Below are 18,533 nucleotides of genomic sequence, written 5' to 3'. Positions count from 1 at the left end.
ACATTTCCTGTATGAAATGAGAAAGCAACCATAATCTGGTTTGAATTTTGTGCCAAAAAGAAAGTCGAAGGTAGATTTGCGCTGTTGTTGGTGGCTGGTGCCATCACGGCCAAGAATACACGTGTGACTGGAGTTGAATAATTATTTCCGTGGCCGTATTAAAAATCTGCAGCCATGGCACAGTATAATTTTAAGAAAATTGCAGTTGTTCCTACCTCTAAGGTAACGTAGTGGGTTTTTGGACCGAAGTATAAAGTATATATAATATTCAGCCGTGCTCGGAAGCATGGACATTTAATAATGATTATTAGAATTCTTACATTTTTTCCATATTTGACCCAGCACCTTGTACGTGTTTATCATGCTCTTACTTGTATTGTGCCCCTTCGTCGCCTAGATTTCGTGAAAAATACTCCTGTCTTGACGCCCTAGTGAATTGCTTGCAAGTTTCAGCTTGTCGGTTATACCAGTGTCTACCCTTACAGATAGTGCACCTCTTTGAGTGTATTTGCCCGCTGTCAAATGTTTTGAATGGGGTCTTATGATGGGATATCAGAAATCCTGGCGAAAAATTCTCGTACACCGTGATATTATTGTTTTGAACATTGTGGCCTGATTTTTGTCATATTTTACCATTTTATGCTCAGCATTGTGGCGTAGATTTAAGCACTTATATTTGGGCCTGCTGTCATTGTGAACCTATTGCGATTACAGTGATAGCTTATAGGAGGGTTGTCTTTTCTCCCCCAAAATTCATAAGGCCAATTGGTAGATTTGTAGTCGTGGGCTTAAGAGGACGTGGTTCCCTCAAATGCTACAATATCGCTAAGTCTGTCGAATGTTTATGTGGGCCCTTTTACTTGGGGAACGACATTTCGCATGTTAGCTCTGAAAACATGTTGAAATTGCGAGAATGCGAGCTCGGAAATACAGCAGAGGGTATTTTTCTGTCTCGCATTCTCGCGTAAGTTCTAGCAATTTACCGTTTACACGATGCAATTCTGATTGCGCCTTTGTTCGTACGTCAGATTGCGCAATGACTTGCCCCGTGTGAAACGGCCTTCATGTACTTTATTGAGCTTGGTATAAATGATTACCGCGTTGTTTTACCATTTTGAATAGTTTCCGCATAGTCAATTGAAGACGTCTTCAGTTATAAGGATGCATTTAAACCCTTGTGACTATATCAATACATTTCTCATGATATTTTTGCATTGTTTTGATGGTTAAGTCATACGCTCCATGCATTCAACAAGCACTTCAACCGCGCAACTCATTGTTTTTGGCACACACATCTCATTTGAAGCATACTGTTGCCAATGTTTAGTTAGTGTAACCAAGGTCCCTTTCAGATGGGGGCGAGTTAGCTTGTCTACTTTTACTGATTTTCTGACTGCGTCAACAAATCTTGTATGTCTGTCCCCTCTTATCTTAGGCCAATGATGTAAGACCCGCCCTGCAGGAGTGTGAAAGGGTTGGGGGCATTGATCAACTTAAGTGGTGCTTTTTACCTGAAAATTAGGCAGCATTGAAAAATGAAAAAAATATGGTACTATCGATGGATTTGGGCTTGATATGGTGGAAGGTAGCCATATAATGGAGAAACTGGTGCACTTTTCCTCATAATTTATTTTACACAGCATATTTTTCAACTCATCAGAGCCATCATCAGGTACAATACTATGTAATAGTGCAAACACTCACAAGGGTAGTGTCACAAAATTGGGTCTCAGATTTCAGTCAAACGTTTTAGTGTTGCTGTCCATTGGGAGATGTCCACGAATCAACCCCCATATGGGTTTATATAACCAATAGTTCAAACAAAAAAGCATCTATCTTCAGAATGTATGCGCAAAAGGTAAGAAAACAAAGGACTTTGCTGTTCCACAAAATAAAATATATATTTGCGACCAGATTCGATATGGAGTATCATCATCTGACGACCCTCTGGTGGCCAGATGATGATATGCCATTTCGAAACCGGCTGCGAATATATATTTTATTTTGTGGAACAGTAAATTCTTTTTTTCTTACCCTTTGTGCATCATGAAGGAGTTCCACCATGTTATGCCACCCACCATCGCATTTATTCAGAATGTTTGTCACCTCATCTCATTTTATCCAGGGCTGAAGGTTGAAGATTAGTTTTTTTCTATATCCAATGAGGAATTACTAGCAAAAAATACATATGTACTTATAAAAATTATAAATGAACTTTTCTTGCACTAGGGTGGGCACATAGAAAAATTTATCGATGGGGAGAAAAACAAAAGTAGGGAACTTACAGGGAAAGGTTGTTTCAAAATTTCGATGGGACGCTGCCCATCTTTCTCAAGTAGGAAGAGGAGGAAAGTGAGGGTAAAGATGGAGGGAAGAGAAACGGTTGACAGGGAATGGTTGTGTTCTAGTGGGCGTGGTTGATTCCTGGTCCAGAAAACGCACGGAAAGCCCATATGCATGCCTGCTCCAAGACTCTCAGCTCTAGGGGGTTGGTAGACAGGGGGAGGGAGGCCAATATTCCCACTTAATAGCACTGATCAAACAGAGCTTTGTGGGAGGAAGCATGAACGGCGACTGGAAGGGAAGCAGAAACAGAAGAAACGCTATTGCACGAAGAGCGATGCCCGTTCATTCGGATGCACAGGGGAGTGGTGGATAAGCCGATATAAAAAGTGGGGCATTTCTGGCACAACAGTATATACACAATGTTTTTTGTTGTGCAGGAGATGTCCGACACTGAGGGGAGAGGGAAGGCAAGGAATTGATCAGGAAGGGGTTCGGTGATGAGGATGTGACAAGTTTTGCATCTTGCACGGTATCAGGGTGAGGGCTGTGGTTTAATACTGTAGGTATTTTGCTTGGGCGGTGGTTTTGTTGTTTTTAAAATGCTGGCCAGATTTGGTGGTCTTTTAAGCCCTGTACACACGGCGACATTTCTGGCGCCGGAAATGGCGCAAGTGGTGGCAAGGTGAACATTTCTCTGTGTGTACAATGACATCGCATGCCATCTGCTGGTATGCGAGATAATCGCATACGATTTGCTGGCCCTGGTAAGGATTAGAACACGTTCTATTTTCCAAGCGATCTGGCAGCAATATCTGGCGAAATTCCGCTGTGTATTGTTTGAGAAGAGAGAAGTTGGGAGGACAGAATACTTAAAGATTAAAGTTTATACATCAAAAAGACCTTCAGTTAAGTGTAAAGCACCTATTTTTTGTTATAGACAAACAAATTATTGCAAATCTTGATTAGACTATGCATAAATACACGGTCACGAAGTCTTTTTTGATGCTTCTGTTTTCCATAGCGTGGTTTTATTGTGATGGCCAGTGATAATTTTTGTATATGTATTCGGTATATATTAACGTGGTGAGATATAATTCTTATTATTCTTATAATAATTAATTTAAATGTAGTTTCAGAGAAATGATTTGTATTAGAAATTGATAGGCATAATTTCATACTAAGGTGTTTTGAATAACTAACAAGGGGAATACACGACCTTCGCATCGCCGATCGAGCTCAAATTTTGCGAATCGGTAGTTTATGGGTACAAATGTAATATGCCAAAGCGAGACGACGCACTTCTCGTAAAATTCCGAGAAAAAAGCAATTAAAAATCGTTAAAAATGAAGGTACGCTATATAAGCTGTTTTGAACGCCCATAATAAACAAAATGGCGACAGCCCAGTGGATACGGTGTCCGACTGTGGATGTGAAGGTAGCGAGTTCGATACTCGCTCAAGGAACTTTTTTTTGTGTTAATTTTTAAGAATTTTATTGTTTAAATTTTTAAAGTTCGTTTTCTTATCTTCGTTACTACTATGGAGTATATTTAAGTTTTTTAAAATATTTAAATCAGGAATGGATCAGCTTGGGATTAGGAACTGAGGATGAAGGGTGGATAGAAACCCGGCGTCGGCATTAGCCTGCTCTTAACGAAAGGCGCCAAGGGGACCACGGCTTAACGTCCCATCCGACGGACGGTGTACTGCACAACTAGTGTAATCCACATTACACGCAGGGATTGAATTTAGGAATGCCCCTTCATTCTTTACCGAGATTTGGATGTGGAAGGCCAGTACACTGCCTCACCACTCCAGTTAATCCTTTATCCCATCCTGAAAATTGCAAATAACTCTCGCACTCGCAACTCATTGCACAGCATACTGTGAATCTCATTTCCACCCTCATCTCTCCGCTGTATCCACGGCCTCGTCCACCACCTTCTATTCCTCCACCTTTTATTTCTTTCTCTTTCTCTCCTAACCACTCTCACTGCTTCGACCACTGCTATTACTCCTAACACATCCTGAACGTCTCGAATATCAGCCATTTTGGAAGAACTGCGGTCACTCGGGCTCAACTGTTTCCACCACTGGCACAAGTGAGGGCTTCGTGTGTACACATTGCTTGCAGGCACTGCGCCATCGATTGCCGCCAGGCCATCCGGCAAGATTTGGCACAGTATTTCACGCCATCTATGGTGCCAGAAATGTCGCCGTGTGTACAGGGCTTTAAAGACGAGTGAAGGGCATCGCAGGAAAAATGTGGAAGTGGTTGTGTTGTCTGAGAGGATGGGAAAAAGGTCTTATAGGGTCCTACGCAGTACATCCACGCCCGGAAAAAAGGATATATATAAAGTCTGATTCATGAAGTATTTTAGAGTATATACAATGCTTATGTCTACACTTGGATGTGAAACTGGCCTGTTTGTGCAATAAATAAATATTATGGCATTGGTTCCTGACTAACCCATTTTCCCCAGCTTCCTCATGTATTATATAAAATATTCAGTATTGGTTGGTCTGAAATAAAGATTAAGGGTAGATTATTTTATTATTCTATTATTTAATTATGATGTAAATTTAGTAAAAATGATTAGACTGATATTTTTTATATGAATTTGAAATAAACATAAGATTTATGTCAAATTTGGATTTGGCTTATAATAGTATTGATACATTGTAAGCCAAAGTAGATCAGTTTTCTTTTTGTCTCTACTTTCATTTTCTAAATTTTTTTTGTAGGATTTTGTGGACATTATTCTGTCCAAAACACAGCGTAAAACACCTACTGTAATTCATAAAAATTACAAAATATCTCGGATACGAGCATTTTATATGAGAAAAGTGAAATTCACCCAGCAGAACTTCCATGATCGACTAAGTCAAATCATCCAAGATTTTCCTAAACTTGATGTGAGTATAACAATTTAAGTTTTTGGTCAACTGTGGTGTATGTCTTGTCGTCTCCTGTATTTACTTACTCGGTGTTGTTTCATTTTTTTCACCTCAGGATATACATCCATTTTACGCAGATTTAATGAATGTGCTCTATGATAAAGATCACTACAAGCTAGCTCTTGGGCAATTGAATACAGCTCGACACCTGATCGATAAGTAAGAAAAAAATGAACCAAAAGTGACCCTAAAATTTCTACTTTTTTGTGTAGCATGTAATCATTAACTTTATCATTATTTCAGTGTCTCCAAAGATTACGTGAGGCTGTTGAAGTTTGGAGATTCTCTTTATCGCTGCAAGCAGCTTAAAAGAGCTGCATTGGGAAGGCAAGTTTTCGATACTTATCATTATATGACAGGGTGCCCAGTGAGCTGGAGAATTGCGAATTATGCGAGAATTTTTAGTCCCTGGAATTATGCATGAATTTTTGCTACTACCTGGGATTTCAAAATCTTATTTTTCAAATTCATGTTGTATAAACGTTTACCTATTTTTTGGCCTATTTTATTTACATGTATGCTTTTCAATTGCGCTTTATGAAACATTTATTTATCTATATAGCTCTTTAAATTATGACAAATATCTTGAGGTGCCAAGTGTGATATTCACAAATCAAGTGCATACAGTGAGTCCTCGTTTAACGTCACTTACCATTCCTGAAAAATGTGACGTTAAACGAAATGACGTTAATCGAAACACAATGTCCCATAAGAAACAATGTAAAAAGTGAATATCGGCTCCTAGACCTCACAATTCCTACGCAAAAAAATTTTGGCGTATCATATTTGGGTCATTTCTTACGATGGGAATGCCAAACTATGGCATAAACACGAGTCCCTGTCTTCATTGACGGCAATACCAGCAGCGACGTACATCCTTCTCCATTTTTGTATCTTCCCGCGTTTGTTTTTTCGGCTTCGCTGGTGGTCACCTGGGCATCATCGCCTGGGCATCATCATCGCTGAAACATCGTCGCAGTTACAGGAACCAAGATTATTGAGAACACGGCGAAAAAGTGACGACAAATACTCCTACTCGAGTTCTACCCGGAAAAATTCCTAGAAATCACTTTTCAGGTTCCAGAAAACCGTTATGTCAAGTAAAATTTGCTAAAACTTTACTTGACATTTACGCACTTAACATTTGCGCACCTACCTAAGAATTCATTTTGCAGAAAATTTGCTATAAACGTAATCGAAATTGACAATAAACACACCGTTTTACACTTCGTTTAGACTGACTGTATTACCGCCCACAAAACGAACAACCTGTAACGCCCGCCGCTTCGCATTTTTTCTCGCGCGAAATTTAAAATACCTGACCAGACCTGACGTTATCGCGAAGCAAAGGTGCGATAAACGAATGACGGTCTCAAAATTTTCGTGACGTTATCGCGAAATGACGTTAAACGGGGTGACGTAGAACGAGGACTCACTGTAATTACTTTTATCAGGTGTAAAGGCCTGTACATTAACATTCACGAGTTAATGTCTGTTTGCATGAATGGCTTAGAGGACGTAAACGGAGCATGTAAGAATGCATGAACCAAATTAGAACAGGTTCTATTTTCCATTCATGCGTTTGCACAAGTTGGGTGGTTACACGCTGCATTTTCGTGTTCATTCACATAGTGATACATTTAGACATAAACTTGTACGTTTTACAGGGTTCCCACTCAACCGTGAAAACCTTAAAACCGTGAATAAGCCGTGAATTTAGTCTACCGTGAAAAAACATGGAAAAAGCCATGAATTCCGTCATATAACCTTAAAAATCTCTCAAACTTGTTTTAGAATTACCTTTGAAAGAGCAAAAGAAAAATTGATGTGTCGATCATGTTTCAAAGTCAGTCATGCATAGACACTGTCCACGCATTTATCTGCACGTGTATATTCTAAGCGCAATTATTGGTCCGTGTGCCATGACGACCTGTACCAAAGCCAGAACACTGGTAACCAAAGTGTTCATTAACCCTGGCGAAAAATTCAGAGACTTCTTAATTTCCCTGGAAATTAAGAAGACTCTGAAATCCCTCCATTTTCTGGCTCACAAACTTAAGCCGGAGCTGAATTTTACCAGCGACGTCAGGAGAGGTAGCACTTTCATTGCTGCGTTTGCATTCAAGGCATATGTCGGGTTTGTTAAATTTTTAGTTAACCTGCGGCCGATGATCGTTACGTGATCAATATTTCTGCCTAAAATGGTTTTTTATAGACCGTGAATTTTACGACATTTAAACCGTGAAAACCTGGAAAAAACCCTGAATTTTATATTTCAGTTTGGGTGGGGACCATGTGTTAGCGTATCGTGTAACCAGGCCTTAAGACTTTAAATTAAGAACGTTAAATAATACATAAATATTATTTGAAATTATTGAAGTTATTTTGGAAGTTTTAAAATTCTTAAATATCACATTAGCCTGGGAGTTTATAAAATTTCCCTGGAAAACTTGGAATTATGCATGAATTTTTCTGCTTTGATTGGCTGGAGCCCCTGTGTGAAAGGCATCAGCTGTTAAAAAAGATAATTTATTGTGCAATCTTTAACTGGTGTTGCATTGAAATTAATGTTGTGGTATTTTATGAAATGAAAAATCTGGAATTATGAGGTTTAGTGTTGTTAAAATGTTACTTTCTTTGTAGAATGGCCACCATCATGAAGAGGCAGGCTCAAAATCTTCAGTACTTGGAGCAAGTTAGGCAGCACTTAGCTCGTCTTCCATCCATCGACCCGTACACAAGGACAATTATCATTTGTGGTTTCCCAAATGTGGGAAAATCAAGCTTTATCAATAAGGTGAGGTTGGTGTAGCAATAAGTCCATTTTAAAAATATTGAAAATTTTACAAATTAGATATTAACAGCCAGTTGTATGTCTGGTTAGTTATAGCTTAATACAGCTGTAACCTTAACAGAGAATGTTTGAAAGACAAATAGTCCAGAGTAACAATCAATTAAAGGAGAGGCTTCAAATGTAATAATTTGTTATCTTCGGTTCACACAGCACAAAATTCAAGTCGAGTTTTAAAAACTGACCATTAGTAAGTGGAACTTAGCCTCCATGATAATTAAGCTATTATCAGTTTAAGTATTTGAAAGTAAATGGAGGATAAATTCCGAGCTGTAATGTAATGAAAATGTATGTTTTTAACATTTTTTTTCCTGATTCATCCTAATTCATACTTGGTGTTTCTATGTTTTTCATGACATCCTACCACCTAAGGAATTCAATTCAATGCTCTTATCAATTAATTGACCTAATGAGGAAAGGAGGCTCTTAAAATCAGCATGAAATAAAATCAGAAAAAGAAATATGAATGTCTTCCAGTTTTATTAATGCTCCTTATTTCAATTCTGGAAACAGTTTGATGTACTTATAAAGTCATGTGATGGAAGTAGCGAAATTGAGGGAATTTTCAAGGGAATTGAATTTCAATTGAATCATGTGTGAAATAGCTGTAATTTAATTGTAATGTCCTTTTTGTTTTCTGATGACATCATTAGATTACCAGAGCTGATGTGGATGTACAGCCATATGCATTCACAACCAAATCACTCTATGTCGGTCACACGGATTACCGCTACTTAAGATGGCAGGTATTGGACACTCCAGGAATTTTGGACCATCCGTTAGAGGAACGGAATACTATTGAAATGCAAGCTGTCACTGCCCTTGCACATCTACGAGCTTGTGTCCTATACATCATTGACATTTCTGAGCAGTGTGGTCATTCTCTGGAAGAGCAGGTTGGTGTTCTGTTTGTACTTTGACGAATATTTATTTTGTATTTATTTTACTTGTTGACTAGGTTTTTGAGTGTGAGTTTAAAGTATCCTGTGTGGATGGCTTGTGTCTCATGTATGCTTGACAATGCAGTAAGTCCTTGACGTACGAACAAGATGCATTACGATAACTTGTTCATAATTTGAGAAACCTAAGCAAGGATACGAAAAGTAGTTGTCATGCAGAATCCAACACTGCAGTACGAATTTGCATTAACTAACTGTGTCAATACACTGACCTTGCTGTGCATGCAACAAGGCTGGAGCCGAAAAAATGTCACTGCCTGCCATTAGGTAGAATGAGTGAAATGCTGAACAGTTCCTAAATTCACAATGGTATAGTTGATTCTTCGTTTAGGCTGTGCCGCAAGTTCCTCCATGCCACATTCTGTTGTATGGAGGAACTTCTGTCTCCTAAGTAGTAAGTGTTAATATGAGCATTTTGAAAACAAATACATTTAAGACTTGACTTGGTTCACCTCGGTGTTGATTTGCAGAACCTATGGCTTCTGATTCCCACAGCTAGAGATTTGTTGGTTTCGACAGTTTGCTGGTACTCCAACTAAAATCCTCTGGATAAGTGCTAGGCTAGTGCATTCAAAACGTTTATTTATGTTGTGACAATGATCATATTTTCTTTTCTACTTTCTGGAATATTTCTTGAGAGTTTTTTTACTTAGATTCATATTGCTGTGTCGGTTCATATGTTTTTGATCTTGATAAAAAACTATTATTTGTTCCTTCCAGGTGAGCCTATTTGAAAGCATCAAGCCTCTTTTCACAAATAAGGTAAGTCTGTGTATAATAATCGGTTGGTAAATAATCATTTCAACTCTGGGATTGATAGCACAGCTAATATATATTCCTTACATTCTAGCCCCTCCTTGTGGTTTTGAACAAGGTCGATGTTGTAACTCTGGAAAATCTTAACCCTGAACGCCGAAAAGCACTGGAATCTCTAGAAAATAATGATTCCCTTACAATGATGCAGATGTCTACAATGACTGAAGAAGGTGTTATGGAAGTGAAACAAGAAGTAAGTATACTAATTAATGAGAATGGTAATTTCAAAAGAAAACCTTTTGAAGGTAATGTAGAAGGTTTTTTGGATTGTGCATGTCAGGGATATTATTTCTGGAAGTGCGATTAATTTAAATAAGTTATTCTAATTACATTTTTCAATTTTAGGCATGTGAAAAACTTTTGGCTTATCGGGTTGATCTTAAATTGAAAACAAAGAAAGCTGATGGTGTCTTGAATCGACTGCATGTTGCCGTTCCTTCTCAGAGAGATAGGAAAGAAAGGCCACCATGTATTCCTGGTAAGTTTGTAAGTTTTTTGGATCCTCTGGCCAATCTCTCATAGAAAACAGCCTCTTAGCTCAGGTTTAGCTGGTTTTATTGTGCCATAAATTCTCAAAAATCCAGTGACAATTAAGTGAGGATAATTTGCTTGTGTACACCAAAGATGGATTTCAACATGAAAAAATATTTGGCTTCCGATATCGGGTGATCCGGGTTCGAATCCTGGCTAAGCCAAATATGTTTTCATGGTGAACTTCATCCTATAACTTTGAACTCATGCACGTGACTGTGTACAATGTCACTTATTTCATGCAGTGCTTTGTAATTTGCTTGGTTGAGGGGTTGCAATTATCGGTTACCTAAAAGGCCCTACACTTGTTCCAACCAAACCACCCAACTGTCAGGACCAACTAAGTTGCTACCGACGGTTGGAGGGTGTGTAGGTCTGTCACCCAACAAAAACAATCGGACCTGACAGTCTGGTTGGTCCCAAGAGACCATCCAACCGCCGACCACCCAACCACCGACTGCCCAACCGCCGACCACCCTACCCCGATTTCTATCGCGTTGCAATGTCTGCACTGTTATCAGCTATTTTTTCTATCAATTTGAGGCTTGATCTTGCCAAGCAATTCCATGAAACACACTTCACATAAATTTCGGAAATCATTTCCACCCAATTCTCGAAGTAAATTCATGTAGGTGAAACTTCGAGCAGCCTCTTCTCTGCCCATACTCCTCTTTTTTTTGTCATCAATGAGAACCTAATTGGCTAAAAGTGTGGAGCCGTTGCCTACACTAGCTGAAACCAACTTCACTCCAAGTGATCATGTTGTGTACTGAGGAATATTTGGTAAGTTAGTCGCGTTGGGTGGATTGGTTTGGACGTCTGAAGAGCTGGCCCCAGCAGGGATGGTTGGGGAGTTCAGTCGTGTTGGCTGATTGGGTCATAATGTGTGTATCGCCTTTAAGTAAGGGAATAAAATATTTCATTTGAGTCAAATTGAGAAGGCCTAGGTCAATCATCGCAGGTTTTCCTGGTGTATAGAATTGTGGAAGGTTACTCTGGATTTCCACTGGGTCAGGTTCTCCATCTCGGCCGACGTTTCGATGAACAAGTTGTCCATCGTCATCAGGTCATCGCCCTGATGACAATAGACAACTCGTTCATCGAAATGTCGGTCGAGATGGAGTTGGAGAACCTGACCCAGTGGAAATCCCGAGTAACCTTCCACAATCCTAGGTCAATCATTTGGGTTTGAGCATAATGTGGGTTCAGAAAGAAACAGCTAATTGAGGTTTTGGATTATGTGGAAGCTGAAGAACTGAAAAATCTCTCCCATTACTGAAATCTTATTATTACCGAAGATGATAAAATAATCAATCTGCTATTATGGTATTTTAAAGTGATATTTTATTATTTTGATTATGAGATTCTATTGTAATACATGCCTTTGTATGGTTGCATTTGTTTCGATTTTATTAAGGCAGAAAGCTCGATATTGCTGGGTGGTGCATAGAATTTGCAATAATAAGCAAAATTAAATATAATATTAAACAATAATAAGTAAATGGTGTTGAAAACAACTTTTATAATGTCATTGTTATTTTAGAGAATAATGAGGCATTTCTGGTGCACAAGATTGCTGTGTAATATACAGGAAAATCTCTGTACCAGGAATCCCATACAGCAAAATTGAAGGCAACCACTCAATTTTGAAGTCTTTGGCCCAGTCTCAGACCCATCCAATGGACAATGCAGGCAAAGAAAACCTCCCATAACGTGCCTAACAAAAACCTCTGCAACAAAGTCTGCGCTTGGGTCCAAAACGTAGAAACTGCCTCTCTTGAACAAATCATTGAAAAAATAAATTGGTATTTAGCAATTATGTATAAGTTATTTTTCAATAGATATTTACGTAATAAGCAGGAAGTGAAACCTCAGGGGATGGTACGGCAACTTCACCATTCTGCTCCTAGGTTCAAAGGGTTCACATCTGAGATTTACAGAGCGGAAGGATGGAGAAAACTTGACACTGTGGCTGTGACTTTGCCAAAGGCCACAGTCAACTCTTTATAGTTACCACCATAAGAAACGTGTTAGGGAATCCAGAGCTCCTCTCCACCTGGCTCAGTCTATTGCTCCATTCTGCATTACTGGATGAATGGCTACAAAGAGTGGATTCAAATAAAATATCACCTGGCATACTTGTGGATGGTACTGCATTTTGGCTCAGAAGAACGGGGATGTGCCAAACATAATACTGATCTTGTTCATCTTCTATGAAGGCATCATCATCTGTGATTGCCACTGTGACCTCAATGCATTGTCTACTGCCACATTTTTACTAGTGGTAACTAACTCGCCCCACCTAACTTCTATATTCGTTTTTCAATACACAGTGTCTACTGATCACGAACATAGATATATACTGGTATTTCGATGGGATTCCAATAATGTGTTTTATTTCATAAGTTTAAAATGTGCTCTTTCAAGCAAAATTGCTACTTAAAACTCAATCGTAATCAAATTAAATTATTGCACTCCATGAATAATGTTGTATAGACAATCATAAAAATTATGGAGTACTTTAAAAGTATGCAATATACAGGCATCAATTTTGGCGTTCCTTTAATTTCATATATGTACATGGTTTTCTAAAGGAAGCGATGAGGTGTAGAGCAGAATGGACAAAAAAAACAATTTCAATTAAAAATATGTTGATTGAAAATTACACGGTGATAGCCACAGTATATGATCGTAAATAATAATAATTGTTTTTCTTTGCATTGTGAAAGGTTTTTAGGTGAATAAAGGTATGATATTCGACTTGCATCTTGAAATGAACTGAACACACTGATGTCCCTGAGGAGACACAACCACCATATCACCTCCATGCAATGAAATCCCCCCACTGTGAAGTCATGGTTTTTCCTGTACCAACAAATTCATTGCTTGGAGGTTTTAATGCAATTGAATTGAAAGGTTGAAATATTTGTTCAGCTTTTAAGGGTAGAGAAAAGAGCATAGAAAAATGTGCAATTGATTTTATTATTCGAAGTGGCATAATGGAGTGTTCATTGTTTTGAAAATATCTGGATGATTGCAAAGTGGTGTCTGTCATAAAAGCGAAAGCTTTTACATACTGATGTACGTTGTAGATTTTTGATTCACAATGATTTCATCTAAAGATGGGTTCCATTGACGATGTGGAAATTATTCTTTAAGTATTGAACTCCTTAATTGCTTAATGTTGTTTTTCAGAAACGGTCATAAAGCGTAAAGAGGAGTCTGAGATGGCTTTGAGTACAAGAAAGAGGAAATTGGAGCGAGAGATTGAGTTAGAAGAAGGTGATGACTATGTACTGGATCTAAAGAAAAATTATGACCTTCCTGAGGATTATAAGTATGACATTATTCCAGAAATTTGGGAGGGTCACAACATAGCAGATTATATTGATCCCGAAATTTTCAAAGTGAGTACCCTACCTGTGCTTTTAGTTGTCAGTATAGTGTGTAGTGTTAAACTGTAATTGGTACCTTTACATCCTTATGAGGAAATTTAAAAAATAATAATATTTAGTAGAGATGTGCGAATAGTATCCGCGAATACTCGAATACCTCGAATATTAGAAAGTATTCGATATTCGAGGTTTCGAATAGTTATGCGAAAAGTACCGCCTCGAACATAGGCGGATCCAGGGGGGGGGCACGGGGGCACGTGCCCCCCCCAGACCCTCAAAAATATACAAGATTTTTAATACGGTCTCATTATCATTGCGTTCGTTTTGTATTACGAGATATCCTTGTGCCCCCCCCTGAACAAAATCCTGGATACGGCCTTGCTTGTGCCCCCCCCAGAAAGAAATCCTGGATCCGCCCCTGGCCTCGAATACCTCGAATACTTTGAATTTCGCGTCATACACTGTCGCACGCACGTCGTTGGTAGTTGACTCGGAAAAATGAAGAGAACTCTAGTCGTTTAGTGCTCGCAGCGCGGTTTTACGCAAGTTGACGAATTACATCAAATTCGTGGATTTTAGCGGTGAAAAGAGTTCGACCGTACTCTTACGGTTCGACCGTACGAGTACCGAAAATGGTCGGGTGAAAAAATCCAAAAATCCCCGATTCCCCCCACCAGGAGAACCTCAGTGCCGTGGGATAGTGACATTGGCGCATTTCCCACGATCCGCTATCCCCCTCCATTCAGTACTTGCCTCACCCACTCTGACGCTTTCCTCTTCTCCGAAATCTAACAAAAGGTCCCAGATCGCGCAGGGATCGCATTACGAAGACCCCTGCTTCGAAAAAAATATCGAGTTACGAGAACAATAAAAACGTGTTTCACGCCCTCCCCCCTTTTCTCACCCACTGACCTTTTTCTGGCTACCTGCTTCGAAGTTCCCCATTTCTGGAGGTCAACAGCTGTGTGAGTAACGTGGGATACTTACATTAGCGCATTTCCCAAGATCCGGTATCCCTCTCCATTCAGCACTCTGAGGCTTTCCTCTTCTTCGAAATAAAAAAAAGGTCACAGCTCGCGCAGGGATCATATTATGAAGACCTTAGCTTCGAAAAAATACCAAGTTACACGAGAACAATAGAAACGTCTTTCGGGCCCTCCCTTTTCTCCCCCACTGACCTTTTTTTTCCTACCAGCTTCGAAGTTCCCCATTTCTGTGGAGGTCAACCGCTGCATGAGTCATCTATTAGCACAAAAGGTGTCTAAGAATGACTTTCGTCAATTGATGTTACACCTTTATTGAATTGAAATATTAGTAATGTGCGCGTAATTTAAAAAAGAATAAGACCAAACACGACGTATTTCTGAGTTTATTTAAGCATTTTACGCAAAGAAATAAATGTCAAAATACGACGGAGACTTATTGTTAGCATTCTGGCGAAACTCGATATGAGCAGCAGAGCTTCTCGGGAGTTGATGCCGTATTTTTTTCTGAAAACATATATCAAGTTACAATTTATGAGTGGTGATATAAATCTTTATTGTTACAGTCCCAGACAAAGGGATATTTTCTCAGAATATTTGGTTTCTCCCTGATAGCAATTCCAATTCATCTTCTTATCTCGTGAGAACTCCCAAAGATGGACTAATAATAATAACTAACAAAAAAAACTAACAAAATAATTGAAGAAAATCCGGTGGAAAAGAGCTTGTATTTTGCAAAATGCCTCAGATTGTCAGCTAGCACTTGGCAGCAGGAGTGAGGGTAAAGCGATGTTAGTTGAATTAATTATATGCCCAATTGTTTCCATAAAATTAAAATATTCATTAATCAGCTAAATTCCTGTTCGAATCATTTAAAGGTAATCAAAATTACTCCCCAAAATCTTGTGTTGCCTGCTGCATAGGCAACAGAGTCAAACATACCAGCATTCATCATTTAGTATTCGAGGTATTCGAAATTCGAGGTATTCGAATATTCGAGCGATGATTTAATATTCGAATTCGATATTCGAATTCGAGAAATCTGCTATTCGACCCATCTCTAATATTTAGCCATTCAATTCTATAAATGTAGAGAAAAATGTTGCTTAGTGTCATTTATACATAGCTCCAGTAGCGGATCCAGGATGGGGACAAGGGGGGAGGGCTAAGTGTGGGTTAAAATTCCAGCAGTAGTGTGGGTCGGAAAAAAATATGTACCTTTCTTTCTAGTGTAAATTGGATACCCAAGGGGGTGGGGGCTACATCCTTTCCCCCAAAATTTCAGGGAGAAAAGAAAATAGGGGACTAAATTTTGTAAAAATAATTTTTAGCCATTCATTTCTGTATATGATTCACCATTCAATGGTGGACAGTACAAATTATTTTATTTACTTCAATTTGTTTAGGTGCTCCAATGTATCTTGCCTAGTACAGTTGGACTTCTGAGTGACAATGTTTGAAAAGGCTCATGCTGTCGTTTGTATTTTAACTGTCGACCAAAGGAAATCTATTATAAATAATGTTTAGTGGTCAATGTTATATCCACATTCCTTGTTAGAAAACTATGGGTTTCTTCTCTGGTCTATATTCCTCTGTATAATGTTAGGCATTATTTTATTCCAGAAATTAGAGAAATTGGAAGAGGAGGAGGGTCTTAAAATGGCTGCTGGTGTTTATGACCCACCTGATGTAAAAGAAGACTTCAGCCTTCAGGAAATTCGTGCTCTCGCTAAAGAAATCCGAGACAAGAAAGCTATTGCTAAACAGGAAGCAATGATACGAAAGGCTTGTACTAAACCAAAAATGCCAAGAACCAGTGCTGCTGTCGAAAGAGGCCGAAGTGTTACTAGACTTCGTAAACAAATGAGTGAACTTGGTGTGGACATGAGTGGAACTGAGGAAGTAAGTGTTTGGGTTCACTGAAATCCGACAAACAGTCTTGTGTTTTATGTTTCATCTGAATAATGCTTTATGTGTGTTATTTCAGGCTCATTTTACTCGAACAAAGAGTCGCAGTAGGTCTTTATCTCAGCCTCCACTGAAGAAAATTAGGACGGAATCATTAGCTCGATCCAGGTCTCGAAGTGTATCGAAGCCGCCAAGAGATGAAACCGGAATCAAAGATCTACCAGTGAGTATTGCAAACAAATTACTATTTTGTAAACCGTATTCATGTTGTGTATTCTTTTAAAATTTGGACTGGCTTGCACATATTTTAATGTGTGTCTGCATCTCTCATCTCCTGAAGCAATGGTTTGCGGTCAACTATTTTTAATCCCAGCGACTTGGGCATGAAAGGAAAATTCTTGGTCTGCAACTTGGCTAGTGCCACTATCTTCCCATATTTTGGAGAATGATTTTCTCTTCACCTTCAGGGTTTAAGGGTCTTATGTTATATATCTGTGATTATGCTGTCCACCAAATTCTGCAAATCCACCTGTTACTTTATTTATTTTGTTGATTAAGTCTTAGGGTTTTCTTGTTACATTCATGTACACCTTACTGCTGAATTAGTGGCCGATCCATATATTTGGAATTTTTGGATATTGCTCCATCAGTATTCAGCAGTTGGTGGAACCTGAATCACACTATTATTTCCTTCATCCTGGATGAGAAAGTTCCTACAATGGCTAGGATGAGTTCATGTAAATGATTGGTTGATTTGACTATTTTGGTAATAGCTTCAGTGTGAGATTTGCTTCATCTGTCCTTGATTACCTTGCCTGCTGGACCGGTCTTGTTTGCCGATGAATCAGTCTCTTCAAAGTTATTGTGTCCCCTTGAAACTTACAGGGTGTATGGAGTTGACCCTATTCAATGTTTGCTTGTATCTCAAATATGAAATTTTAGACTAGTATTGTTTCAATGATTTTTTTTCTATTTAAGATCTAGGCAAATGTTGGCATAGTATTTACCACACATGCCTTGGAATCTTCAAGATGATAGCCAGTTTCAAATGATTAATTTGTGACCAAAATGTGAAGGGGGAGGGGGTATATCCTCTGTTGGGAATGTAGTGTATATGCGTCCAAACTAAATATATTTTTTTGGGAGTTGAGCCCTCATTCATCTTTGAACTTCACCCTCTCTAAATATATTTCTGCTATGTAATGGCTTCCTCATTATATTTATACTGGTGGAAGGGCATTGCGACTAATCGACGTAGCATTTAGCTGGAATGTTAATTTTTGTGTATTGTTGAATTTTTACTCACTTTTGTCAACCATATGTTTATTTTTCAGATGAAAATGAAGTTAAAGAACATCGCACACAAGGCACTGAAAAAGAAGATAGCCAAACATGGCAGAAAAGGAGAGGCTGACAGATTTATTGGCACTAAGATGCCGAAGCATCTTTTTTCGGGGAAAAGAGGTGTTGGAAAAGCGGATAGAAGATAAAAGTTTTCATCTTTCTTCGATTGATGTACTTGTTAATTTGTATAAATACATGGTCCTTTACCGTACATGTCATTCATGAATAAGATTTTGATTCTCCTCGGTACCTCTCCGCTCCATTTTTTCATTTTGAGATACGTAAGAATCTGAGGGTATCATCCAGTGCAGAACTCAGGAGCTGTCTGCCTTCTACGCCTTACAGAAATGAGCTGTAGTTACTAATACTCCCGAATGATGGCGTTCATTACTGGTGAAAGTTCAAGGAACTTTCTGGATTTAATATTTCTTAGTTAAGATAACCTAGGAATTTTTTTTAATATTAAGACATAAGTTTTATGAAAACAATTTCCGGGAATGGTA

The 18,533-nt window shown here is 38.7% G+C and overlaps 1 protein-coding gene across 1 annotated transcript; it reads left to right on the top strand.

Annotated features, from left to right (window-relative positions):
* Window positions 1–67: 67 nt before the first annotated feature.
* Window positions 68–18,241, top strand: LOC124165603 (nucleolar GTP-binding protein 1). The gene is made up of 13 exons (XM_046543064.1): window positions 68–222; window positions 5,031–5,201; window positions 5,299–5,402; window positions 5,487–5,570; window positions 7,887–8,040; window positions 8,748–8,990; window positions 9,774–9,815; window positions 9,904–10,062; window positions 10,215–10,347; window positions 13,596–13,807; window positions 16,402–16,680; window positions 16,766–16,909; window positions 18,021–18,241. Exons 1-13 carry the CDS (start codon window positions 175–177, stop codon window positions 18,174–18,176), a joined length of 1,929 nt encoding a protein of 642 aa, XP_046399020.1. The 5' UTR covers window positions 68–174; the 3' UTR covers window positions 18,177–18,241.
* The last annotated feature ends 292 nt before the right edge of the window (window positions 18,242–18,533 follow it).

The sequence above is a fragment of the Ischnura elegans genome, chromosome 9, assembly GCF_921293095.1.
Source record: "Ischnura elegans chromosome 9, ioIscEleg1.1, whole genome shotgun sequence".
NCBI classification, from domain to species: Eukaryota; Metazoa; Arthropoda; class Insecta; order Odonata; family Coenagrionidae; genus Ischnura; species Ischnura elegans.
This window is presented reverse-complemented; position numbering and strand designations above follow the sequence as displayed.